Source organism: Bradysia coprophila, chromosome IV (assembly GCF_014529535.1).
Source record: "Bradysia coprophila strain Holo2 chromosome IV, BU_Bcop_v1, whole genome shotgun sequence".
In the NCBI taxonomy this organism is placed as follows: Eukaryota; Metazoa; Arthropoda; class Insecta; order Diptera; family Sciaridae; genus Bradysia; species Bradysia coprophila.
The window spans coordinates 7,947,051-7,971,792 of NC_050738.1; the positions used below are offsets into that span (position 1 = coordinate 7,947,051).

General features: G+C 33.9%; 1 protein-coding gene across 2 annotated transcripts; it reads right to left on the reverse strand.

The window, feature by feature from the left end:
• Window positions 1–247: 247 nt before the first annotated feature.
• Window positions 248–9,021, reverse strand: LOC119066869 (ammonium transporter 1-like). 2 transcript variants are annotated; one of them, XM_037169539.1, is made up of 8 exons: window positions 8,863–9,021; window positions 1,875–2,126; window positions 1,634–1,805; window positions 1,426–1,563; window positions 1,326–1,365; window positions 1,119–1,267; window positions 854–1,046; window positions 248–792 (listed from the first exon to the last, which is right to left on the reverse strand). In XM_037169539.1, exons 2-8 carry the CDS (start codon window positions 2,064–2,066, stop codon window positions 309–311), a joined length of 1,368 nt encoding a protein of 455 aa, XP_037025434.1. In that variant the 5' UTR covers window positions 2,067–2,126; window positions 8,863–9,021; the 3' UTR covers window positions 248–308. The 2 variants fall into 2 exon arrangements, with proteins under 2 accessions (XP_037025434.1, XP_037025435.1); XM_037169540.1 differs by lacking the exon at window positions 8,863–9,021 and adding an exon at window positions 2,211–2,332 and having other exon boundaries at window positions 1,875–2,124.
• Window positions 9,022–24,742: the final 15,721 nt, after the last annotated feature.

Here is a 24,742-nt window from a genome sequence, read left to right on the forward strand (position 1 = left end):
TCTTCTTTCGTCTCGTCTCTGTGAAAACCTATTATAAACAGCAAATGTGTCGTCACATAACGATTAAAAGTACTTCTTTTGTTGAAAGAATAGCTTAGTATATGATTCAAAATCTAGTACTTCATTAGTTTTACTAAATGTTTGACTTTATAATGAAACAGATAGCCGGAGGACACCCTCATTTTATCGTGGTTGTCGATAACAGATGACTAGCTGAGTAGAAAAAGTGAAACGGTATGATCTTTACGGTACTAAGACATAATGTAATTTAAAAAAAAAAATGGAAGATAATAACACAAAAAATTCATCTACATTCTTGACTGTTCCACCTCAAACGCTTGATTTTTAATTCCATTACGAACCATATCCTGTACGCTTATTTGCTCCGTACTTCCTTTAACTGATCGAACATCTTCTACATGCTCGTAGCAACTGAATCCTAATTCTCCTTGATCCAGTCCGACTCTCTCCATTTCGATGTCGACACGAAGACTGAATCCCGGAACCTTATTCATAACCCAAAGAATTATAAACGTTACAACAAAACTCCAGGAGAGGCCAGCAACGGTGTCAATGAGCTGATACACAACTTGCATCCAATGTCCATCCAACCATCCGCCGACAATGTCATCAGCATATTTCTTCTGTGCAAATACTCCTGTTAAAATATTGCCAATAATGCCACCGACTCCGTGCACAGCGAACACATCCAAGGCATCATCGTATTTCAAAAGATGTTTCAAATTCAAAGCCATGTTACAGGCCGTCGCACCGACCACACCGAAAACAATGCTTAAAGGGAATTGATAGAGTTTGAAATTGTGAGGAACGTTAAAGTTTAATGTCGCAATACCTGCTTGCCGGGCTAATGTAACCACATGCCGGTGTACAACAGACTAATCCCGCAACAGCACCAACACAAAATCCCAGAGCTGAATACTTCTTTTCGTGGCGATAGTCCAGAAAGACCCAAGTAATGCCACCAACGGCTCCACTTAGGCTGGTAACAAAACATGCCATCACTGCTCGCATATTCGGTTGTAGGGCTTAGATGTTTTGAACAACAGTAAATGCATTATTGGTTCTATTAAATTGAATTTGCAGTTACGAATTCATACCAGAACCACCGTTGAAACCAAACCATCCAAACCAAATGAAACCGGTTCCCAAGAACACATTTGCCATATTGTGAGGCTTAAATTCTTCGTCAACGTGTGTCTTTTCGCGTTGGCCTAAAACCACTGCATATGCCAAAGCAGCAGCCCCACTATACAAAAATTATATAAATGAATATATATTTGCATGCAACTGCCCATGAATGTTACCTCGATATGTGTACAGGTGTTCCACCAGCAAAGTCAAGTCCTGCGATGTGAAACATACTTTCAATGAGATGTTCGTTGTCTCTTTCTAAGTTATGCTTACCGCCCATATTTAGACTCCATCCGTTTGGATTCCATGTCCAACAAGCCAGGAAATCATAGACAAGTGTAGTCCAAAGGAAAATAAATACTGTTGCTGGTAAAAATCGTGCTCTCTCAGCTGCAGCTCCGATGGCTAATGCTGTAAAATTATTTATGCATTTCACGAATGGTCTTGAATTGACTTTATGAGCTTAACGTCAAATATAAACCTGGTGTGATGGCAGCAAACATTCCTTGATAGATACAGAAGACCATATCGGGTATTTCTGGATTAACAACATTTGGTTTATCGTTTACGTCCTTCAAGAAAATGTTATCAAAGTTTCCTACTAATGGGGTAGCAGTTTTCGAAAACGCCAAGGAATATCCAAACAGGAACCACTATGTGATTTGTGTTACGAAAACGTTTGATTATTCATTTCTGTTCTAAGCTTATATCTATCTCCTCACCTGAACACAAACTATTGCCATGGACCAGCAACTGAGCATAATGAGAGACAGAGCACTCTTACTTCTAGCCATTCCGCTGTAAAAATATCCTACACCGGGAATCATCAGCCATACGAATGCAATACATGTTAGCATGTATCCAATATTTCCCGGACTGTATTCGTGGACTTGTTCCGTAGAATTGTTTTCCATACTTAGAGCAGATTCAGTCAGAGAAATTGTATTCTCTTTGGTGCGTTCCTATGTGGATTTCTATAAATACCAGAATGTTAAAATAGAAACGAAAAGAAAATAGGAATTTTCATGGAAAGTTAAATATGGAAATCTTTTTCAAATTTGTATTGAGCTGGAGAATTTGTCTGTTTAATAAAACTTCCATTTCAGTTACGTTTCCATTTAAAAATATTACATTTTCAGAAGGAAAATTCTACATGTTCAACCCACATGTTTACTAGTGTATCTCAGACTTTGATTTGATTTGGCGTTTTGTGGAAAAATGCGAACAGTATACTGAATATACAGTCGTCAATACATTTTAGGTGGGCTGGGAAGAAACAAGACAAATAATAGAATCAGTTAAATGTTTCTGAGGTAATTTTGTCGGCTGAACTCTAGTTTCTTAAAATATAAACGTTTGAATCAGGCTCATACGTCAGAAGTTAGATTCCGTGTTTAAATTAACATTTAATAAAACAGCAGTCATTGGGTCTATTACTTCTTTTGTTTGAATACGGCCAATAGTTCGATAAAAAATCGTGTACTTCGTAGATCTATAATGACACCAATCTCTTATCGACGACGAATACAAAATAAACAGTGAGCTTCAGCTAGGTGTCTCATATTAGCCTGAAAATATTTTCATTTCGGAAAATACCGTGCGGCAGATAGTCTGTCTCCAGGAAATATAATTTTTGTATTTGAAAACAGATTACCCACGGGGCGGTTGAATGAATTTTAACTGATTATTTCGATGCACTTTTGATATTTTTGGATATTATTAGTCAGTGGAAGGACAAATTTTACTTATTCACGCAACATGTCGGCATTGTTGACATGAGTCATTGTAAGTGTGGTGTCGATGGACAGCTGAGACTTCCAGCATTTCAGAATTACCCATTTTAATAACATACAAAATTTGTAAGTATGGGTTTCAGGTGCCTCTGAAACTCGCAAATTTTACCAAATATGAGGGAAAAACTTTAAGCTACTGTCGGCTGCTGCGTAGACTGTCTCCAAAAATAATTTTCTGGTCATTGGTAGAGGAGATGTTGCTTTACTGAGAGAACTATTTATTAGCTTCATCCCTCAAGTATCCACGCCTGTATGATTGTTTGAAAATCACGTTTTTTTAAATTTAGCGTGTCTCTGCCGGCTTCCCTTGCACTAATGGTAATTTTTTTTTGTACAATTGTTATTAGAATTTCAGGCACTACCGATTGCAACCATAACCAGTTTTCCACCACTCTCTCTGTAGACAGGATGGGCTATGCACCACTGTCACCGACGGTACGGACTAAAATCAAAAATTTTTGTGGAACCTTGTTCAGTGCTCCGAGCTGACTAATAATATCCAAAAATATCAAAAGTGCATCGAAATAATCAGTTAAAATTCATTCAACCGCACCGTGATACCTGGTCACAGATAATCTGCTGCAGGTAATTTTATGAAATCTTTTTTGCACAGGCTAATATGAGAACACTAAAGGACAGACTTCAATAAACTTCACATTTGGCTTCTGAAAAAGCTGGTGGTAGATTAAAATTGAAATTAACGAAACTTCCGTACCTCTTATTTGAATTGACTAACATTTTTAAGAAAATGCTAATTTCGGGGCTAATTTGCAAACTTTGTATTTGTTTCTTTCAAAATTAATTTGTTGCATACAAACATCTTCATTCCCGTGATAGTTCTGAGCAATTAAACAGCAAATTTAATTTGAAACGCCAACAAATACTATACTAACAACAAGCTCAATTTGTTATGTTTGTCTAAAGAGAGTAAAGTCGCTAAAATTCAAGGTGATGCATGCATGATCCAAAACACACAAGCTTATTGTATATTACTTCCAATTACTTTTAAATGAGATATTATAAAAATAAAAACGCTCATCTATTATATGTATTATTATAAAACATTGACAAGTTTCGGGTGAGTATGTAACGAACATCCAGCAAATTAGTTGAATTTTCAGTAAAAATTATCAAAGTTTTTGATTATTTTTTTTGCTAACAAGATTGAGTGTTCAGAACCATGAATCTTGTATCATTCAACAGAAAATATAGATTTATTTACAACCTCAATGAGTACTATAGACATTACCTACATGCAAATAAACTCGTGTATAGTGTACGTGTACGTAGAACCGAAAACCGAAATTTTAACATGAATTTCAATTAAAGATGTCGATTTAATTGAGACCATAATGAAAGATAATAGCTCATTTATTGAACATGACAATACCACTAAATAAATAAATTTGTAAAAAATATTCAGCATAATTTCCGGTGGTTATTCTGAAACCGGACTGGAACATTTGCCAATTAAATGGTGAACTTTAAGCACGAAAACAAACAATATTGTTATGTGTGTTTATAGGAAGCTACAAAGATTGTCGTACATTTTGTAAATATTTTTAAGTTCTAACGATTTATGGTCTCACAAATTTAGGTTTAGTTCTTCAATATCTTAATTCAATTAGCGACGCAAAGGTACTACTACCTACAGTTTGACCAAAGAACAATTAGTTAAAATGCTGTCCGATTGAAAGTGTAGTTCTTTTTGACGACATTTAGTGATAAGCAAGGTGATAGTCGCTAATGACTTTTTTTTAGCGTCGGTAACGCTTACACTCAAATAGAAAAATGTTAGCGTCGGATTCGCTAATGAAAAATAAACGAAGATAAATTTGTTATCGGAGAACGTCAGATTTTTTAATGCTAAATTACACACGCTAACGCTAAATCCGTACAGTAATGGCAAATGTAAACGGATAAAGGCAAATTAATAAATGAACCAAAAAAAATTAAATTTTTACTCGACGGATTTTGATGGAACAACAGGCCTGTGTGTCATGCCCTATGATTTCAGGACTCCGGTAAAATAGTTAATTTTCGAAACGGACTAATATCTGGCGAGCAATAATAGGTATTTTTGTACAAATGTCACCTCATGATTTTGTAACAGGCATGTTGTTCCACCGAAATCCGTCGAGTGAAAATGCAATTATTTTCGGTCAATTTTTAAATTTGCCTATATGATTGTCATTTTTGTCATTACTGTAAGGAATTAGCGTAAACATTTGCGTGTTGGTTTAGCGTTAAAAAATCTGACGTTCCCTTTTTTCTTAATTTGTTAATGGAAGACAATCGAACCGATTGAGCGACCAGTTGATTTTGAGTAGTGAATGGCGTTAACTCAAGAAAATAATTTTATGACTTGAACTACAGTTCTTGAGTAGTTTATAGCTCATAATACATTACAGGTAGAAGGTAGCCAAAGAGTTGATCTTCATATCAGAAGAACCTTCATTTTTTTAGGGGAAAAGTGTTTTAGCGAACTTTGCTGATAAGTAGTAGCACAGCGTTACTAAAAGGTAAAACTTTAATATTTTGACCAATAGTTTAACATTGGTTAAGCTCACAACAAAGGTATCGCATTCAATGGAAAGCTGAGATCCTGTCCATTGATCGTCTACTTCCTTATATTCTGCGTTCTCAGTGAAATTTCTTCAATATTGTCAAAGTTTAACATTTTCAAATAATTACCCTACTTCTGTGCTTCCCAAGCTTTCAACTCGTTTGCCGTAATTATTTTTAATTCAATTATGTATATGCGGTATGTTTTGCTTTGCTTTGCTCTAAAATATTCATGTTCTTTTCACATCCAGTCGAGTTATACACCTCATTCTGATTAAACTATTTAATTTTATTCATTATCCTGGGTTGTAAAGGAATTTAGAATTCTGTAACAAGTTTCCCATATCATGGACCGAAGCGAACAATTTATGTAACAACATTTTTTTCCTGCTACTATTTTGAAAACTTGAAATGCATTTTACATTCACAACTTAATTCAGAACAAATTAATATTAAATTAGATTAAATTAAAATCACTTCGGTAAAAAGTATGCAAATGAAGTTAAACTGATTTTAAACAACTGGAAAAACTATGCGAATGCATAAATGATATATAGTACAAAATGTGAATCAAGAGCTGTGCATTGAATGTGCATTGTATTGAGATTAAATCGAAATGAGCTCAGCTAGTGGAACAAACAGCAACGGGAAGAAAAGAAAAAAAAATTGAAGAATAAATATTGGATTAAATTGCACGTTTATTTCGTTGGGTGGAATAGAAATATCAGCAGTTCATGCATAGAAAATCATCAAAAATTATCGGAGGTTAGGGTGGATAGCACTTTAGGTATTTCTCTTAAGCTCTTAAAACTTTCATAAGCTCATAGCAATAGCAATAGCTTTGTGATGAAAGCATATATCCATGAGAGCAACAACCACTAACTGCACTAAATTTCCCCCGGAAAACAATAATATACCCACAACATAGAAAAACATTTAAAAAGTTAGACCTAATTTAAGTAAAGGAAAGTGATAAGTGAATTGGATACAGAATACGAAACAACTTGGGTACAACATCGCCTCAAGCTTTCAAACTGTAGCTTATTTTATTACTTATACATATAATTTGGTGCAGACGATCTTAAACGGAGAAACAGGTATAAAAAGTACTGATAGAATAAGGTAGAAGAGAGGTAGATGCAAATAACATAATTCGGATAAACCTGCACGGAAAGAAACTTTTTTTTCGTGCATTTCTTTGTGAGAGGAATGGAAACCTCCTCACTTATTTTGCAAAAAAGATATTTTCTTTGTTACAAAGTCTGTACATTTTCTATCAAAAGTATGACACGAAAGATGAGTTCCCTTTAAGTATCTCGGGGACAAAGTGACATAATTTTAAAATAAACACACGTTGTATAAGACGTGCAATATTTTCGCAGTCAAAAGTCGTCCGAATATGTATAAAGTATAAAGCTAATGAAAAAGACGACAGTTGCGAATCTTCATAATTTTGATTATGAAATTTAAAGTCGCTTTTCGCTTCGCTTTAATATCATTTTCCGACAAATGATACTTGAAGAAAGCTTAGTAGAACTGGGATATAAGTACCAAGGATGACCAATGTTTTCGACGAGTTTTCAACTGTATAGTGAACTTATTGATTGTGCAAGACACTTGAAGTAAAATTGCAGCTTTTAATCAATTAGGTTTTGGACTTTTATGCAGCAAAATTCGCCATGATCCAGCGTTTAAATTTTTCAAATTATGATAAAACATCATCCTTGTTCTTACGTAGTAGAATAGAATATCATAATTCTGAAAACGCATAGAAACGCATAACGCATGGTAATGTATAGAAACGCATGGTAAAGTATAAAAACGCATGGTAACGCATATCAACGCATGATAACGTATATAAACACATACGTTTTCGATTGCGTCGCTCAGAACCAATTTTTTTATCAATTATGATGCAGTAGAGTTTTCTCCGGAAGTTTTGAAATGGATCTTTTTAACGTAGGGCTATTTTCGAGATGGGTAGCTCTGACTCCATTGAGTCACAGTAAAACAATTTTATAGAATGCAACACTGCGGCAACATCGCAAATCATTTGGGTCGCAAAAAATAAGTTGACGAACAACAATAATTCAATTATGACACCATATAGCTTAAAGCATCACATCGTCTCTTCCCCAAAAAAAATCAATTAAAAAAAACCCTCCCACAAAACTAAAAACTTTCATTTACGTTTGTGAGAAACGCACATTTTTTTCTCCGTGTATGGCGAATTTTATTTGAATGACTGACCTATCAATGAAAGTTTCATCATGTCTACGCTGATTTTTTTCTGCATTTCATTTTAGAGAATAAACTTTTCGACATGTCAGGTACCAAATTTTTTTTTTTCACTGATACCTCTGCCTGTACTAGGGAAATAACAGTTAAACCGAGAGTTCGTTGTATCCATCATGTTACAAACACTATGATTAGAGTAAACGTTAGCATGATTTGCAAATTATATAAAAACAAAAACCAATGTAATATTGAGATTTGTTGTCACTGAACTTGACATGTGACACGGTTTATGCTTTTTTACTACTAACTGTTTCATTTAAAAAAAAATGTTTCATGTTTACTTACCGTGTTTTCTTCGTGTATCTCTACGTGTCTTCGAGCACTATACGTCTGTATTCTTATAAATCTAAATAATTAATAAATATAATTACGACAAACTGAGCTCATCAAAAAACCCAATTATTATTCTATCAGACACTTTCAGTTTTTTAGTTTCTTTTTGTTAATGCAAAGAAATTGAATTGGCAAATTCAACGTAGTCACTCACTAAATATAACTCAGAATCTGAATTTAAGCTCATTGAATTCAAATAATGCTTTTTTAGCGCTAACATATTTCATCTTCAATGTTGAAGTGAACTTGAATCTGTGATCTTGGCTATTTATTTCCAGGTTATCCGTTTATTTATCTTTGCAATTGATTTAGAATTCTTATACTCTTTCTGGAATATATTTAGGAAATATTTCACTAATAAATTTTGTAAGTTAAGGCCAGTAAAGGCATTATCACACATAGAAACGGACAAAAATTGTGAATTTATTGTGGATTTTTCGTGTATTACATGTTTTGGGTTAGAAAATAAGAAATAGATATCTTCGTTATGACATAAAAGAACGAGAGAATTTTGCGTTGATTGGATCTACAACTACGCTTTTTCCATTGTAATCCAATATTCACCACAGACTAAACAATGGAACACGTAGAATAATTCTCGATTCCATTAACGCAAAATTACTCGTGTGTTTTCAGCCTAAAGCATTTTCATATCCAACAAAAATTAAAAATGGGAAATCTAGTACTTCGTTTGATGAGGTAACTAATGAAAACGCCATACCAGAAATTGTGTCGCTTTTCACTTTTCTTCAAATGGAATACGTTTATAAATATTCACTTGTGTTAAGGATGTTATTTTGAATAACTGAATTGATCAGTTCTCGAAAGTTTTTAAGCCGTTTCCGATGTAACCGTCTATACGAATAGCTAGTTAACAACTGAATATTCAAACTCATATATCTAAATAAAACATTATTCGCACAACTATACATCCAAATACCCATGGAATTAAATTACGAGACAATTTTATTTTTTAAATTTTGATAAGGTGAACAGCTCATCGATTATCTTCTCTCTTGTTTTTTGTATTATTAAAAAATAACATAACACAAAGATCATTGTAATGAAATTTTTTTCTCAATTTTTTGTTGTTGCAGAAACAAATTGAAATTAAATTTCGAATAGCAAACGAGCTTGAATTCCGTTCAGCAGAAAAGTTTGTTTTTATTTAGCTTTCGTTTTTTTGTTGCTATAATTTTGTTCTTTCTTTTGATTATATGCGTAAAAGTTTCTCAAGCAATATGCTCTAAGATTTGTAGATTTTTGAAACAAAACTTTTAAATGACCTTGATTCAATTTTGGAATGATAATTTTCTAGAGTAAGTAAGTATAAATGTAAGTTGCAATAAGTTTACTTCTCTGTGTGTAATCAAGCAAAATCTAGATTTATATTCAAACAGAACGAGAAGCTTGGAATCTAGGTTATTGAAAGCTAATACACTGAACTACCAATAAGGTGTAAATAGCCATTGAGTGTTTTGATTTCCAAGGCGATGCTATGACATTGATTGATATCGATTTATCGTCTGACTATGTTCCATCCGACGCGACATATGAAAGCCATTATAAATATAATTCACAAGTATTGTCGGAAGCGGCGTCTTCATATCCAATAATAGAAACCCCAAATCAGTTAAGACGAAATATCACACATCGAAAATGAACGTTCACCAATTGAAGTAACTAAAATAGTTCATGGTGTGGTAATTGGGAAGCGGCATCAGGAATTATTTTAAAATTCACTCAATTGTAACACTCATCTGAAAACGGTTTACAATAAAACTACTCCTCATTTTATAAGTTTGAGTCACAGAAGTCACCGAATCTAAGACATCTTTATAATAAAACAACGTCAGTGATTTAAACAAAGCGAAATCAAATGTTTATTTTTCGTTTTAATCCAAATTTTAATTGTCCGTAATGCTCACAAAACCATTTTGTTGTTTATAGCTGTGCGATCAACTTTTATGTAAGACAAATATTACGTTGCATGTTCTTGTCTTCTTTTGCAATGCATAAAAAATGCATATAAATCGACGACATATTTTGTGGTCGGCAAATTTGTCAATTTTTATTTAATTTACGAGATCTCAGAACTATTTCTTCCCCACAAATAATCCATGACTCGGTTGTATTCAATTCTATATGCATTCAATGTAACTTTTTTTTAAATGAATGGATGTAATTTAAAATTAAAAAAAAGTCAAATACTATTCGTACCACGGACTAAAAGTCTCACACGCCAAAAAAGACTTTTAGTCCTAGGTACGAAATGTACTACAGTCAAAGGCAGTCAAGTTTCAGCATAAATTAGCTTCAGCTGTTTTTCAGCTGATCCATACAAACAATCACAACCGTTTATACGTCTTTATACGGTTTTACCACTATCATGCGCGTGCGTGTAGCAGCTTCAACCGTATGAACAAGGAAAACCAGTTTTGATTGTATGTGTGGATCAGCTGAAAAACAGTTGAAGCAAATTTATGCTGAAAATTGACTGCCTTTGACTGTATTTGTCTTACATAAAAGTTGCCTGCAATGATATAAAAAACCAAATGGTTTTGTGAGCATTCCCGACAATTAATCTGTCACAGACGGTAAGCAAATTAACAGTTTTACTATCTGATCTATGTAGAAGATGTAGAAGATTTTCATAGATTGATAACAGAAATCTTTTACTTCATTTGTTTTTAACACGCTTTTTGCTATATAAGACTTTATTAGTCAGTGCTTGTCATTTACTATTGCTGTTGTTGTCGATAACAGATGACAGCCGTCTGTAACACCTTAGTGTTGAAATTAAAAATATGTTTTCTCTTTTGTTAGTTTAAATGTCAATAAAATGATATACTTCGAATTGTTTAATGAAATATTTGGATTGGATTGGATTAGATGGGAAGGGGGTTAGCCCAGCACCTAAGCCTCTAGTGGGCCTGTTGTGCTATTGCACAAGTCACTTGATCATATGAATTGTGATTTTTCATCATATCTCTTCGGACTCAGATAGCTCACAAATCGACCGTGTAAACGTCCCATACGTTGTGAATTCTCTGAGCCACGAGTAGTATGCGAAGACCACAACCATCACTAATGACTCATGCATTTTCCCAATGAGCGACTAGTCGATCATAGATGGCGCTTATCCTACAGTCTGTTGTATATTGTGTCATTGACATTATGTCAATATGGCGTGATTGTTGCGAAGAAATCGAATATTGGATTTCTTTGAAATTTGCGACTTTGTTACGGTCGTACAGCCATTAGATAACTAATAGCGAGTGCTTAATCACCAAGTGATTAGAATAAAACCAGGCAAGCATTTTTGCACCGGGAGTCGAACCCGGGACCTCTTGGGTATGAGTCCTATGCTCTACCGATTGAGCTACCTGGACCTACAACAGCTACCTGGATTAATGAAATAAATTTACAGTTAGAGGCAGTAAAATTTCAGTTGATCTGCTACAACCGTGGATCAGCTGAAAACCCGCTTATCTTTTTTTTGAGTCCACAAATTTGGATAAAGAAGAGGACATTCCTCTTCCACTTCTAAGGCTACATATTGAAAAACTTGTGGATTTGTTTTTGATCTTCGTCACAGGGAGTGAAATTCGACATGTTTTGTGATTCGGGAGTTGTTGTGGGCTGTAAATTATTTCAGATAAAATTTCCGTAGCAAATGAAAAACCAGACTTTTTGTTTTAGTGCCTAACAAAAATTTAGAAAATGAAAATCTAGATTCTCTTTTGTTCAACGAAATTCTTGGAATCAATTAAAAACCACAACAACTATTAAATCAAAAAATATGTCGAATTTCAATTATGTAAGCCAGACAGTTAATTTTAGATGATACTTCTAAAGATCTACGAACACATATAATCTGGGAATTTTCTCGAAATTTAAGGAATTTTGAGAATTTAATTGCTTAAAATAGGCACTGACTGGTATTCATTTATTATGAACTCGCATATAATGGACGAGTTCCTGACGGAGGAATGTTATTATTAAATATATAAGTGTTGGGATTGATTTAATAATGCGGGGGAAATCACCTGCAATGATAAAACTCTTCACTACTCCACTTTAATATTTTGTAACTCTAACATAACTTGTCACAGCTCCCGCATAAATCTTGTTGAACTCCTGACTCACGCATAACACTTGGTAACACACAAGCATAACACCTCGCATAACTCTTGCTAACTCCCGCATAGTTCTTGTTAATAATTTCGGCTCTCTTAGTAAACTTCCGCATACCTCTTGATAATTCTTATAAGTTTCCCCCCAAGTATTGAAACTGGTGATGTTTATATTGTTAAATCTATTCCCAAAAAGTACCTATACTGACACAAAAATAATACTGAAAATTCATCTAACGCGTCGTGCGAAGTCGAAGTGTTTACTCGTAGTATACTCCAGTGAAACTTGTCCATTAGGAGTATAACACACAATAATAATTTTGTTTTATATAAATTTATTCCATTGCCGACAACCCCAAATACAATTTTTTTTCTTCGTATAGTTGAACGTATTATTACCTGCATTAGATTTTATACATTTAACTATTTTCTTCTCTCTCTTCTGAATAGAAGTCATCTCAGCGTATAGTTCCCCGAACTGTGAAAATGGGGTAAAAAGAAAAACTAAATCCCATTTTATGTTTCTTACATTACTGTGTACACTGTACAGCGTCCTACACCATATATAGTATAGTCTTTTGGGTAAATTACTAGAAACTACCCAATCAATGACTGTAATGGCCATATAGCTTTCTCGTTAATCCCTGTTATATACACAAAAATTTATCTGAAATCAACTTTTAGGGTTATCGTCGTACGCGTCGTAGTTCGTGTGGATGGATATCTGCTTAAGCATAGTTGATATTAGACTCTATAATAATATTGAATATGTGTTTAGGTATTGGAGGCATTCTTGTGCGCTTTGTTGGTTAAGTTATGTATTCCCGAAGAATTTTTGCTGTTCTTTAACTTATGGCTGGGGTGTGTATAAATAGCGGCCGTTTCCTTTCTAATTAAATTGATCGTTTAAGGAATTTGAACGAAATTCGATAAGGCAATTTATAACTAATAATTAGTTGTATATGATCCACCCCAAAAGCATGCCATCATGTAATATTAGAAAATTGTTGGCATCACCCTTTTTCTTATATTATGTGATGTTTTAGTAAAGTTCCCGAAACACGAAAGTTGATGTTTTTTTTCTTATTTCATTTTCAAAATTTAATAACAAAACTTTGGTATGTAAGTTGAGCATAACGATGTTGAAATTATAGCAGAGAGTTGGTGGTACACACTGATGAAAATAATGAAAAAAATGTATACGACTCGACGAGTTGTTTGGAGATATTATATTTTCTTATGCTTATTATACCAGAAAATGTTTAAACTTTTCTAGTGGAAAGTAATTTCAAAGTTATTCGGTTTTAATTACCTTTGGTTTGTCGGATTTCTTTTAACGATGGGATTATAATACAACTTTGAAATTAACCTAACGTTTTTGCATACTTATACTGCTGATGTTATTGTATACTAAAGCACTTACAACAGTTTAGTTTTCTTCCTACTTTTGCCACAGGGACCGAGAAAATGCTGAATACAAAATTTAATTTTTTTTCTTCCTCGAAAATGTTTGCTTTTCCCTCTTACGTAACTGCTGGATGCGGGATTTTGTTAAGAATAAATTCAATTTTCTTTACAAAATATTGATAATACGAAGTGGAGTTTCACGTAATTATATTGCTTTTCAGAAACCTGGACTGAAGTTTTTCCAGCATTGCATATAGTTATGTGCTCGGGCATGGATTTATTATATAGATCGAATGTACACATTTTCTTATTTTAAGATTGGACGCAGAGCATTGAACGGTTAATTCTGAAGGGGTTGCATTAGTGAATGCAAGGTTTTTTGGTTGTTACTTCGCAAAAATTTCAATCAAGCTTTTCATAACGGAAAATAATTAAGAAAAGAGTTTAGATTTGAGAGAACTTGTTTCTTTATGCATCAAATTTAAAAAAAGAAAATTCTTAACATTCACAAGTCAAACACAAAAATGTTGAAGGTGACAAGAGTTTAATGTGAGTCGAAAATTGGTTTTTATTGAGTTGAGTTGGGCTATTAACTCTTGTATGGCTTCAACTTTTATGATTGAATTGCACACAATTTCGGTGAGCTTAACTTCCCATCGATTTTCATTCTTTTTTTTTTGTGCAGTTCTTTATCCACTAGGAACATAAATAAAGTTAATGGGATAAGCAGAAAATAAGGAAAGCATAATCCACAGCACACCATTTACAACAAAAATTCAAAGAAGGTGTAGAACAAAAGCTTCGAACTTTATACCTTTTCCCCGGCTAACAGAAGATCTATTATTCGACGCTTTTTCCCATTTTATTTTTCACATCATTTTTTACTAAGTTGCTAATAAATCTTTTTATTTTAACTTAACGTTTTAGAAGAACCGATTTCAAAACCAGCTACACACAATTTACATAATAAATTATGTGTCTGCAATTGCAATGTTTCAAAAGACAGACAAATGACTTGTAAAAATCCGGTTATAATGAATAAAATACTGTGTGGCGTTTTCAAGCATGTAAGCTATGTAAATTTCTGTAAAACATTTTCTCAAACGCCACCATTTATGCTATTCCGTTGAACATAAAAATATTTTACGCCATGTGTGTGGCGTATACAATCGTCGTGAAATATTTATACATTTTCTTATATCAATGGCTTTCTTATGGCTTTTTAATGGACAATGACCTATTTTTAAGAAGGCCATTTATTTGAAATGTTACGTCTACGGCTGGTCCTATTAATTTAAATGTGGAGAAAAGGAATGCATGTGTCTGTATGGTATGGGGTAAAGTAGCGAGACAATTGGAACGCATATTTTCCTTTCTGATATATCTGTCTGGGTCTACTACATTCATTAAACGAACAACTTTAAACATCAATTCACTTGGTAGACGAAAAAATTATGGAAACGTTTAGGTGGTGATGGATGTTTTAACACACATATGATGCGTATAGGCGTCCGTATATAGGGAATACCGCATTCTATTTCGAAAAAAATCGTTCCCAAAGTCTAGCCGGTCACAAATTAGCGATAGCTTGGTGTATACCAGTTGCGAGAGCTGTCGAAACAGATTTTGTTAAATGAGACTTGACTTCTCAAACGAATTCTAAAACCGATGAAGTAATAGATTCCTTAAAGAAAAATGAAATAGTGAAAAGCATATCTAATATTGTGTCGCATTGGCAATCTCACATCTAGTGCGTAAAAACATCATTTCGAACTATTTGACCTCAGTTATGTACAATTTTAATCAAGGCACTGCAAGCATGAGTGATCGTAGTGCTAAAATTTGTATGACATACTGTCCAGTTTCAGTACTCTACTTAAAGTACCTCTCATCCTTGAAGGACGTTGTAGCTCTGCATTCTACTGTTGGATGACTTGCCTCTCAGAAATGAAGTGGAGAAATGAACTACTTAACCTACTAGATCGAAAATAAGGCTAGTAGTTTTCGAACCACTGCAAGCTTAATGATCTTCTCCACAGAATAGATCGACCCTATCTGTTCTTGTGGTGTGGCACCTGAAACTAGTGTACATATCCTTAGGTATTGTCCACTTTACACCAATCTCAGGTTTTGCACCTTCGGGTATCATAAACTCGAAGATGAGGATCTGTCATAATTAGATGAAAAATGCCTTAACGACTTCTTATCGAAAACGAGGATATTTCCCTTACAGAAGTAGTAAAGTACAGGGTAGGGAAAAAAGGATCTTTGAGCTCAGTTTCTGCTTCTCAATTGAAGAAGCCTCTCAAATACTCTTAATCTATCTATCCAACTCTCAGTTACTTATAGATTGTGTATGTATCCGAAGCTACAGGTGCTAAGTGATCTGTCTATCTCTAGGATTGGGTGATGGATTGGGCTTAGTTACTCCATGTATTGTGTCGTCTGATATGATTGTACCACAAATTCCACTGAAGGACTGAAGTATTTTCATAGTACATTACTATGCATGGGAAGTAAAGTGATATCTCGTATCCAGATGAGAAAAAGTATCCGAGGGCGGCAGCCCGAGGTACTTTTACTCATCGTGATACGAGATATCACTTTATTTTCCGTGTGTAGTACGACGTTTTACTATGCGAGTGATGTAAAGGTTAGTGCCTATACATGTTATAGCCTTATTACATGCACCAGCATAGTAAAATTCATTACCGAGTCTGAGACTGATTGATTAAGGAGGCGATGAAAGGAATGTTCTGTTGTAGAAACTAAAACTGCATCAACAAACACAAGAATTAAGAATAATTGACCTTCTATTTGCTCAAAAGGTTAAACAACTTGACCATGATGTGTTCACAAAAGTATAAATAGTCAAAATTACGATACACAAAAACACTGAAAGGCGTAGCATATCCTTCTCGAACTTTTCGAGATAAATAGTGTGCGATACCAAAAACGCTTTCAACCTAATAAATAAAAGATGAGGATGGTTATCTGTTTGAAGAAAATATTATATGATGAAGAAGATATAGAGGTACCTATTCCATGTTCAAATATATACCCTACGGATTTGTGTGACGGGGTTAAAATGTGTATTTTTTTGCCTCTTCTCTCGACAAAAAGGGTTTATATTCCAAGTTAAAAGGAATGTACACTCAGTTTAAATATGTTTGGCTCAAAGTGAATTTGGCTTTTTATCTAAAAAATTTTTTTATTCCTAAGAAAAGGATTTATTGTTGAATCTCTAAACAACCGTAAACCCATTTGATGTATACATCCCGATCAATTTAAAGATTTCATTTCTTGCTTTTTCAATATTACTTTTAGCTGGGAAATTATTTTAATTTTAAGATTCATAGTAAATTGAATATTGTAATCGGGTACTTACAATGTAGAGGGATAAATCAATTGCATATACAGAGTAGAAAGAAGAATGTCTACCTGAGTTGAAATGATTCCCAGACATGAAATAATCGACCTTGCCAATCGACTAGAGGCACGATATTGCGTTGGACATCTTGAATGAAATAAAAATACAATTTATAGCTTCAGGGGCAATCGCTTATTGATTCCAAAACTTTCGTTGGTTTTCCATTCAGTGTTGACGCCGTTTTGGTAGAGCAAATCTACTACAAAGTATAATGGCGTGGATCTAGTTTTTTTATCTTGTAAAGGTCGTTATAGCAAGAATTGTTTCACTGAAAGTGTTATCTAGTACAAAACATAAATATCACATTCAACTCGTTAACTCGTAGCGCAACCATAAAATCCCTGGAATCATTTCTATGTTTTAGTTTTCACAATATGAAAGAATACCACTGGCAGAACCATTTTCTGAATCGCAAGGTTTCCAGCTACAAACGGCATTGAACCGAACATATCATAATATTACAGAAGAAATAGCTTCAGGTAAAATATATCCAGACTCTTTATCATGCTCTAAGTACGATACCATCACAAACACTACAATATACCGAAAGCGATACTCCCCTACGTAAAATACGTTATGTGTGGGTGATGCCATATAACAGCCATATTATGGAAATCTGTCAAAAGGAAGAAAAATGATTCATTTTTTGGAGTGTTTTTGTGTGCGGAAATCATTGACCCAGTATTATACAAATTTTCTGTTCGTTCTTTCTTCTTTACACTCAACATCAAGAGATCTTTTTTTTGCCACCGAAAATCAGCTGATTCGTCGAGAAGAATGTGTATGATGGACACATCTCTCCCCCATTGAAGCTAATCAATGGATTTACCTGAACACATTTTCTCTCCATGAAAAAATATAGGGAAATGAAACACGTACGGCAATAATTCATAGGCATCTTGTGGAAGTCTATGGGCTATTATACAAAATGTTCTCTTTTTAGCCGCATAACATAAACAAAACACTGCATGAACGGAATTCTGTTTCATCTCTGTTCTTCAATGAACGGTATATATACATAAAATGAAAGTAGAAAGATGCTCGTATGTATATTTTGTACATTCAGTCAATTGCTTTGTGACTTACTCTCCTTGGAGCTGAATGCCCGGGGTATTTTCAGAGAGGTGGTAAATTTACAGAAAATCAATACGTGAAGGGGTGCATAAAATACTACGTGGCACTATGTGTATAACTGTTATATACATATATAAATGGATGTGGGGTATATGATATACGTTAAAATGCTACTCGAATGGGGTTATTCAAGTGCAAATGGAAATTTTGGCAGCTGAGAGCTTTATAGATGTTACCCCATAACACGGTGAAAATGGATGAGGAAAATATTTTTTTGGAGAACTATATGTGGAGAGATTGAAGTGAAAAGAAATTGCTAAAACTGAAGTATTTGCAGAAAAAAGGTTATAACATGATTTATGTGTATTTTTTTTCCTCGTCTCTTCCATTGCTTCGTCCAAATATAACGTTTTTATTAAAGTTTTGGTTAATTGAGGGAATATATTAGAGAGATTCGAGGACGAGACGTTTCCACGTTTTGTTGAATTAAATTAATTGGGAAGCCTACATCAATTACGGTACATGAATGTAGGCATCTAAAATATGAAAATATGGAAACCGTAAAATGTGCGGAATGTTCAGAGCCGGATGTGTGTGTGTGGGGTGGAAATGTTTTTTGGAAGTAATATTGAAGGTGTTTAATGGAATTCATGCTAGTTGCTAATGAGATATTTCAATTCATACGACAAAAGAATACATAAATACCAAACTGATGGAACAATGATTATTTATTGTTTATTAAATAACCGAGAGTTATTTGGCTGTGAAGATCAACTATTTGTCATGTTGAAATAAATTATTTATTTAATTGGAAAAATGTGTTCTGGGACTTTAGCAATTTTTGATTGGACTTGCTCCGAAACGTCTGTTCTTGTAGTTTGGTTGAAGTTTTGACCCTCTTTCAATTACATCATTCAAATCAAGAAGAGCTTCAGGAGTGAAAATGTCAAAAAGTTTTTGGAATCTTTCCATATTCCATGGTAAGATCTACCTAACACATACCACCTGTCTGTGTCCAACTATCTACATACGGGGTTATATTAAAACGAGTTAAGGTGACTGTTTTGGAAATTCTAGTTATGCTGGGTTAATATCGATGTCCACTATCGATTCAACGTTAACATAAATCGAAAGGTACAAGGGGTGTCCTTATAATTATTTGTCTTCGTTATGGGAACACAATTTTAGTAAGAAGGGAGTGAGTTCACCCGAGCTGAAAATTTTGAACTCGAGGTAAACTTCAGGTATTTCGAGTGAATGTCTAACGGATATTCGTTTGTTTATATAGTGTTGAAATATTGCGACTTTGTCGCTCATTTCTAACACAATATTAACAAAACGTTGTTCCTAACGCATGCTAAGAGGCCTTTTTAGCATTCATTAGGAAATATACTATTTTGTCTACTTGGTAACGCGAACAAGACAAAATATTTCAGCACAACAAATTCTAGGTGCAGCAGTAAAGCCATTGATTTTGATATAGGCATTGTGGACGTTAATCTGAGCAACGGGATCATTCATAAATTATTTACCGCTTTTTCAGTGCTGTCATCACAATTGAATCTTTAAAAACTCAATAAATGCGAACTCTACGAATTTGGAATTATGTGCTACCGTTCAATATACCCCTCCAAATGGAGGGTAGAACATAATTTTAACGTCGTAGACTTCACATTGATCGAGTTATTGAAAAGGTAGCGATTACTCATACCTCGAAAACTCACAACTGCAGCGAGACGTGCTAACAACGATATTAAAATTACGAAATGGACGATACACACTTTTGATCGTTTTTTGATATTTTGTTGATCTATAAAACGGGACTCAAAACAGCTTAAAACAGTACAGTTGTAGTTCTTGTGGCTACAAATCTTGTCCAACTAAACTATACTATTACTTGAAACGCAACTTGCTTCATAAACAAAAGTCAGTGTATTTAGCATACCTACTGCAGAGCAACTTTTCACTCAGAATAGTGTTCTGCATCGACTTTTCAACATTTAACTTCAATTATTATTGCACTTCATTCAAAATACCAGCCCCGATGTTAACATTTCCACTATATTGTTTTAAACCATTTCTATGGACATTTCTCGTTTTATTTTATCCCTCGCGTGTATGCACTGCAAACAAACGGGAAAAAATAATTTTAAAAGCAATCGTTTCGAGAGTGTACGTAATAATGTACAGCCACAAGTATATGTTTTAGTCCAAAGAAACCTCAGCATTCACCATTTTCTGGAATCAGCTCTAACATAAGATCAACAAAACAAGCTCCTTCACTTATTAATTCTACTTGGCGGTTACCCAGGACAACTCGAAAACGTTATTGAACAACCAATAATCCTGCAAAATTGGGAAGTTTTAGAGAATCGGCTTTGAAACGATTTCGATTTTCGGTATTTTCTTCTTTATATACATACGTTGTTATTACATAACCATTGTCTATATTTCAGGAAAACGTTTAAAACAAAGAAAATGCCACAATCGATATGAGCGTATGGGTTTTTCGACTCCTTTCATCCCTTTACTGAAGATCCTTTAGATTGGAGCAAACCCAGGAAAATCTGTGGGTAAAATATTGTTCTTTTCAGAGGACATATCACTTTTATAACACCAAATGTGTCAGAGTGGTAAGTTTCAAATTTATGCCATTCAGCTATTTTGAGCTTCATATTGCTTTGGTGAGACTGTCAATTCGGTCAGACGACAATTTTTTATTTTTGTCTGCTCCCGGATTATGGCAAAAAGTTATTGGCAGTTGTTGAACGCCTATCTGCACCAACGAATGAACGAATAAATAAGCTTTAACTTTCCTATTTACTCGAAATAAAATAGAAAATACTTCACTCTCCAAATTTTGTGTATGTGGAATAAAAAAAAAAATCCGAACAAAAAATGTTGAATTGACCAACAAGAAGTTAATGCGTTTTTCAGATTTTATCAACTGTCTGTTAAATATCTTTATACTCTGAATAAATACAGATTTGTATTGAAATAAATATTTTGTAGTTATAAATTAAATGTAGGTCTGCGTATAAATTCAGTGTTTATAGAAATGTATAGCTCTAGATCTGTACATTAATTTCATAATATTAATTCCATACCAAATGATAAATGAGAAATGAGAAATTCGAGTCTGTCGATGATAAGAGTAGATCAAAATAAAATATGAAAGTTAGCTGGTTGTTTCTTAGAAAATGTGGTTGAAAGTTTTAGGGTTATTCATTTACATTCCTGGAAATTCGGAATGCTGATTACTCCAGATACTTTTAATGGCATTTCGTAATTAACGTTTACATAATTAAAATTTGTTTTTTTGATATGCTAAGCTAACGTAAGTATAGCCAGTAGGGTGAAGCGGTTTTGACAAAATGTCTTAGTTCATTTTGGGCTCAGCCTGAAATCTACTCAGCTGGTCCATCTGATCATTTTATGAAAGAAAAAAAAATTTCAAACTTTGATTTTGTGCTGCCGCCAAATCGATTTTTGAAAATTTTGTCGTTTATGGTCTTCGTCACATATATCGATTTTTTACGGTGCGTCAGTATAAAATGTTGGGTCTATATGGTTATCTCATCTCCACACTTCATAGATTATTTTACAAAAAAGATCAAGTTTAAAAAATATTTTTTCAGTTCGTGACTGATTGTCAAAGTTCCCCGATGGTGTTTTTGAGACTTTAATTTCGCAACAAAATGTGATGAAAATGTGCAAAAATTTAAATTAAACGTTAAATATGCTAAATGGACCGCTATGAGTCAACCACAACATCTCTTTTGAATGGGAATGTCTAAATTTGTTATTTATCTGACAAAAAGTTGTGATTTTGGTTCATAGAATATTGGTGCGAAAGTCGGATTACTTGAAATCAATCATTTTTTTAGCTGCTAATTTTTCCAAATTTATATAGTAAGTATGGTATCAATCGAAAGCTGCAAGCACTGGCTATACTTACGTTAGCTTAGCAAATAAAAAAAACGTCCTACACATGCATGAGACAGTCTACAAACAGTTGAAAAGTACTTTCTGAAAAACGGCTCGGTGATTTTTTTTAATTTTTTATGTATATTATCTACAATCAATCCATGCAACATTTCATGAAAAAAAAGTTGAGGTTATCCGACCTTTTTATTTAAATTTGGTTCAGCCCCACCGTGCCTTTTTAATAATCGTATGGTCTTATTATCATCTTTGAAAACTCAAAAGTTAATCGACTGATTCTAGTATCGAGTTTTTAGAATCTCGCTTTGATGGTTTCTCTGGTCAATGTTTCGGTAGATGCTTGTTACACTGCAAAAAATATAGGTTCAAAATTGGATTCTTTTTTTCATACACAATATGCAGTCCAATTTTACCAATCCATTAAGGATTGATGCTTAGCACTGACGACTCATTGAAAACACGTTTTGCTCCTAGTTTTATTGATCGCAATTTTGGATAGAAAAATTAACTTCATTTGACGGTGTTACGACATTTTCATCATCAAAAAATGGGCAACTCACATATTTATTTACAAAAACGAAAAAGAAAATCGAACTTGACATACGTCACTCTCAAGCTCGGTGCTAGAGAGAGCATTTTATGTGCCAACTTCTGTGACACAAATTCACAAGTAAGGCGCCGTGACGAAAGTCGTAACACCAAAAATCTGATTTTTTTCGGAGGACTAAAGAATCATAGCACCACGTTAGAAACTAAGTTGAAGGAACTTTTCCAACAGTCGCTCATTGGGGAGCTATGAGCGTTTTAAGTGTGAGCTATGTGATATGTGACCCATATATTGGTAAATATGCAATTCTTCAAACATTTCTATGTGCCGAATAAACACCAAGTGAATATCATCAGCTGGTGTACAAACAAAAACACTTTGTAGTGTAAACAATTCAAAGGCAGCCTACACACGTGCATTTCTACGTTAACGTCATCTTTGCGCGTACATAACACGTATGAACGAAGTAAACACATAGTTAAGAGTATGTTTTGATTGTTTATCATACAAGAAGTGTGTGTTAGTAGATCAGCTGGTGCTTATTCGGCACATAGAATTCTTTTAAGAACTGCGGGAGATAGAAAGTTTAGTTCAAATCCAAAGTTATAGACTTTTAGATTCTAGTCTACAGGTGCTTCAATGTTTTTTTCGTATATTCCGCTCTTTTGGGAGCTATGACAGTTTTAAGTGTCTGGCTGTGTCTTTCGGCTGAGGTAGATATAATCGCATTGTAAGTGAATAAAGGGACTTGTGTCACACTTACACTCTAAGTTGTTTTTGGACGATTACCAATAAAACTGGTAGATTAACAGTGCCTTTTAATTCGTTGAATTCATTACATTATATACTCCCTTAACACATCAAAATTTCTAGCGTCAAGTATGTACAAATACTTTTTAGTCTAATTAAAAGTTACGTCAAAATAAAATTTCGAATTCAACTTGAACTAAAATTGGTTTCTGTGGACTTTATGGAACTTTTTAAAACTGTAACCCAAACAACTTTTTTATTTGTCAGCGCTTACGACCTATCAAATCTCAGATGTGGGACTGACTCCCACTGTTAAAAATTAAACTTTTTTATTCGAATGCACTACCACACTCAACAACTACGACTCTGGCAAATTCATTTATTAAGTATTTGTTAGAGATACGTACCTTTGCATGATCCTATTACACTAAAATATCGGCATAAAAAAGTAAAAAAAATATTTAATACTCTGTTATTAACAGTAATTTTCCGAGAAAAATTATAAAAGTTATTGATCCATGATAATTTTGTTTTAATGTTTTATGACGGTATGAACGCCATCAACACACTCGCGATTCCATTTTCAGTATGCCCATAAAAGTTTTTACCTTTTTTCCAACCACCGAAAATACCTTTTGCGCCCAGATTGTCCGTTGAAAGTTTACATTACATAAGTGGGTGAAACACCCAACACATTGAAAGACTTTTTTTTCGAAGTTGTTGTTGTTGTGTTACTGTTGTTTTATGTATACGTTCAGCCGAGCTGAACTAAGAACTTAATCCGAAAACGTTACTGTTTTAAAAGCTCGTCTGGGATGAAATTATTAAAGCACTAATAAAATTAAGAAAATACGAATTTATGAGTGGAGGGAACATCAAAGGCTATTTAGTGGACGTGCTTTTCTGATGAGATTTAACGGTTTGAAAATTCTTATTTGTCGCATGACAGACTTCTGTTTTGATATAAGCTGGTGTGTATTGGGGATTTACTTTTTTTTCTTTTCTTTGTAATTATGTTCCAAACACAAATACATCCATCATTATATTGAGGGTTGGTGTTCTTCATTTCCGTTACAATATCCATTTTAATTCACTCATCGTCTAAATAGAAATAGTTTTGGTTCAACAATGATGAACATTGGAAGATAATAAAGTCGCGGAACTGGGAAAGGTGTGAATTGTGAATGTGCTCGTACCGGATACATCCTGAACTTTTATTTGAGTATTAAAACTTAGTACAGAGTTTAATAGGGCCAATCACTCGTCAATCTGTGGCCCATAAATGTGTCATAAAATGTTGATGGGTATTTAC

Bases quoted from the DNA above. Each gene is read 5' to 3' on its own strand.
- LOC119066869 (XM_037169539.1), bottom strand. From the start codon at position 2,066: ATGGAAAACAATTCTACGGAACAAGTCCACGAATACAGTCCGGGAAAT. The intron at 1,806-1,874 runs GTGAGGAGATAG...CAAATCACATAG, and splicing joins TGGCAATAGTTTGTGTTCAG to TGGTTCCTGTTTGGATATTC. The intron at 1,047-1,118 runs GTATGAATTCGT...AAAACATCTAAG, and splicing joins TGGTTTCAACGGTGGTTCTG to CCCTACAACCGAATATGCGA.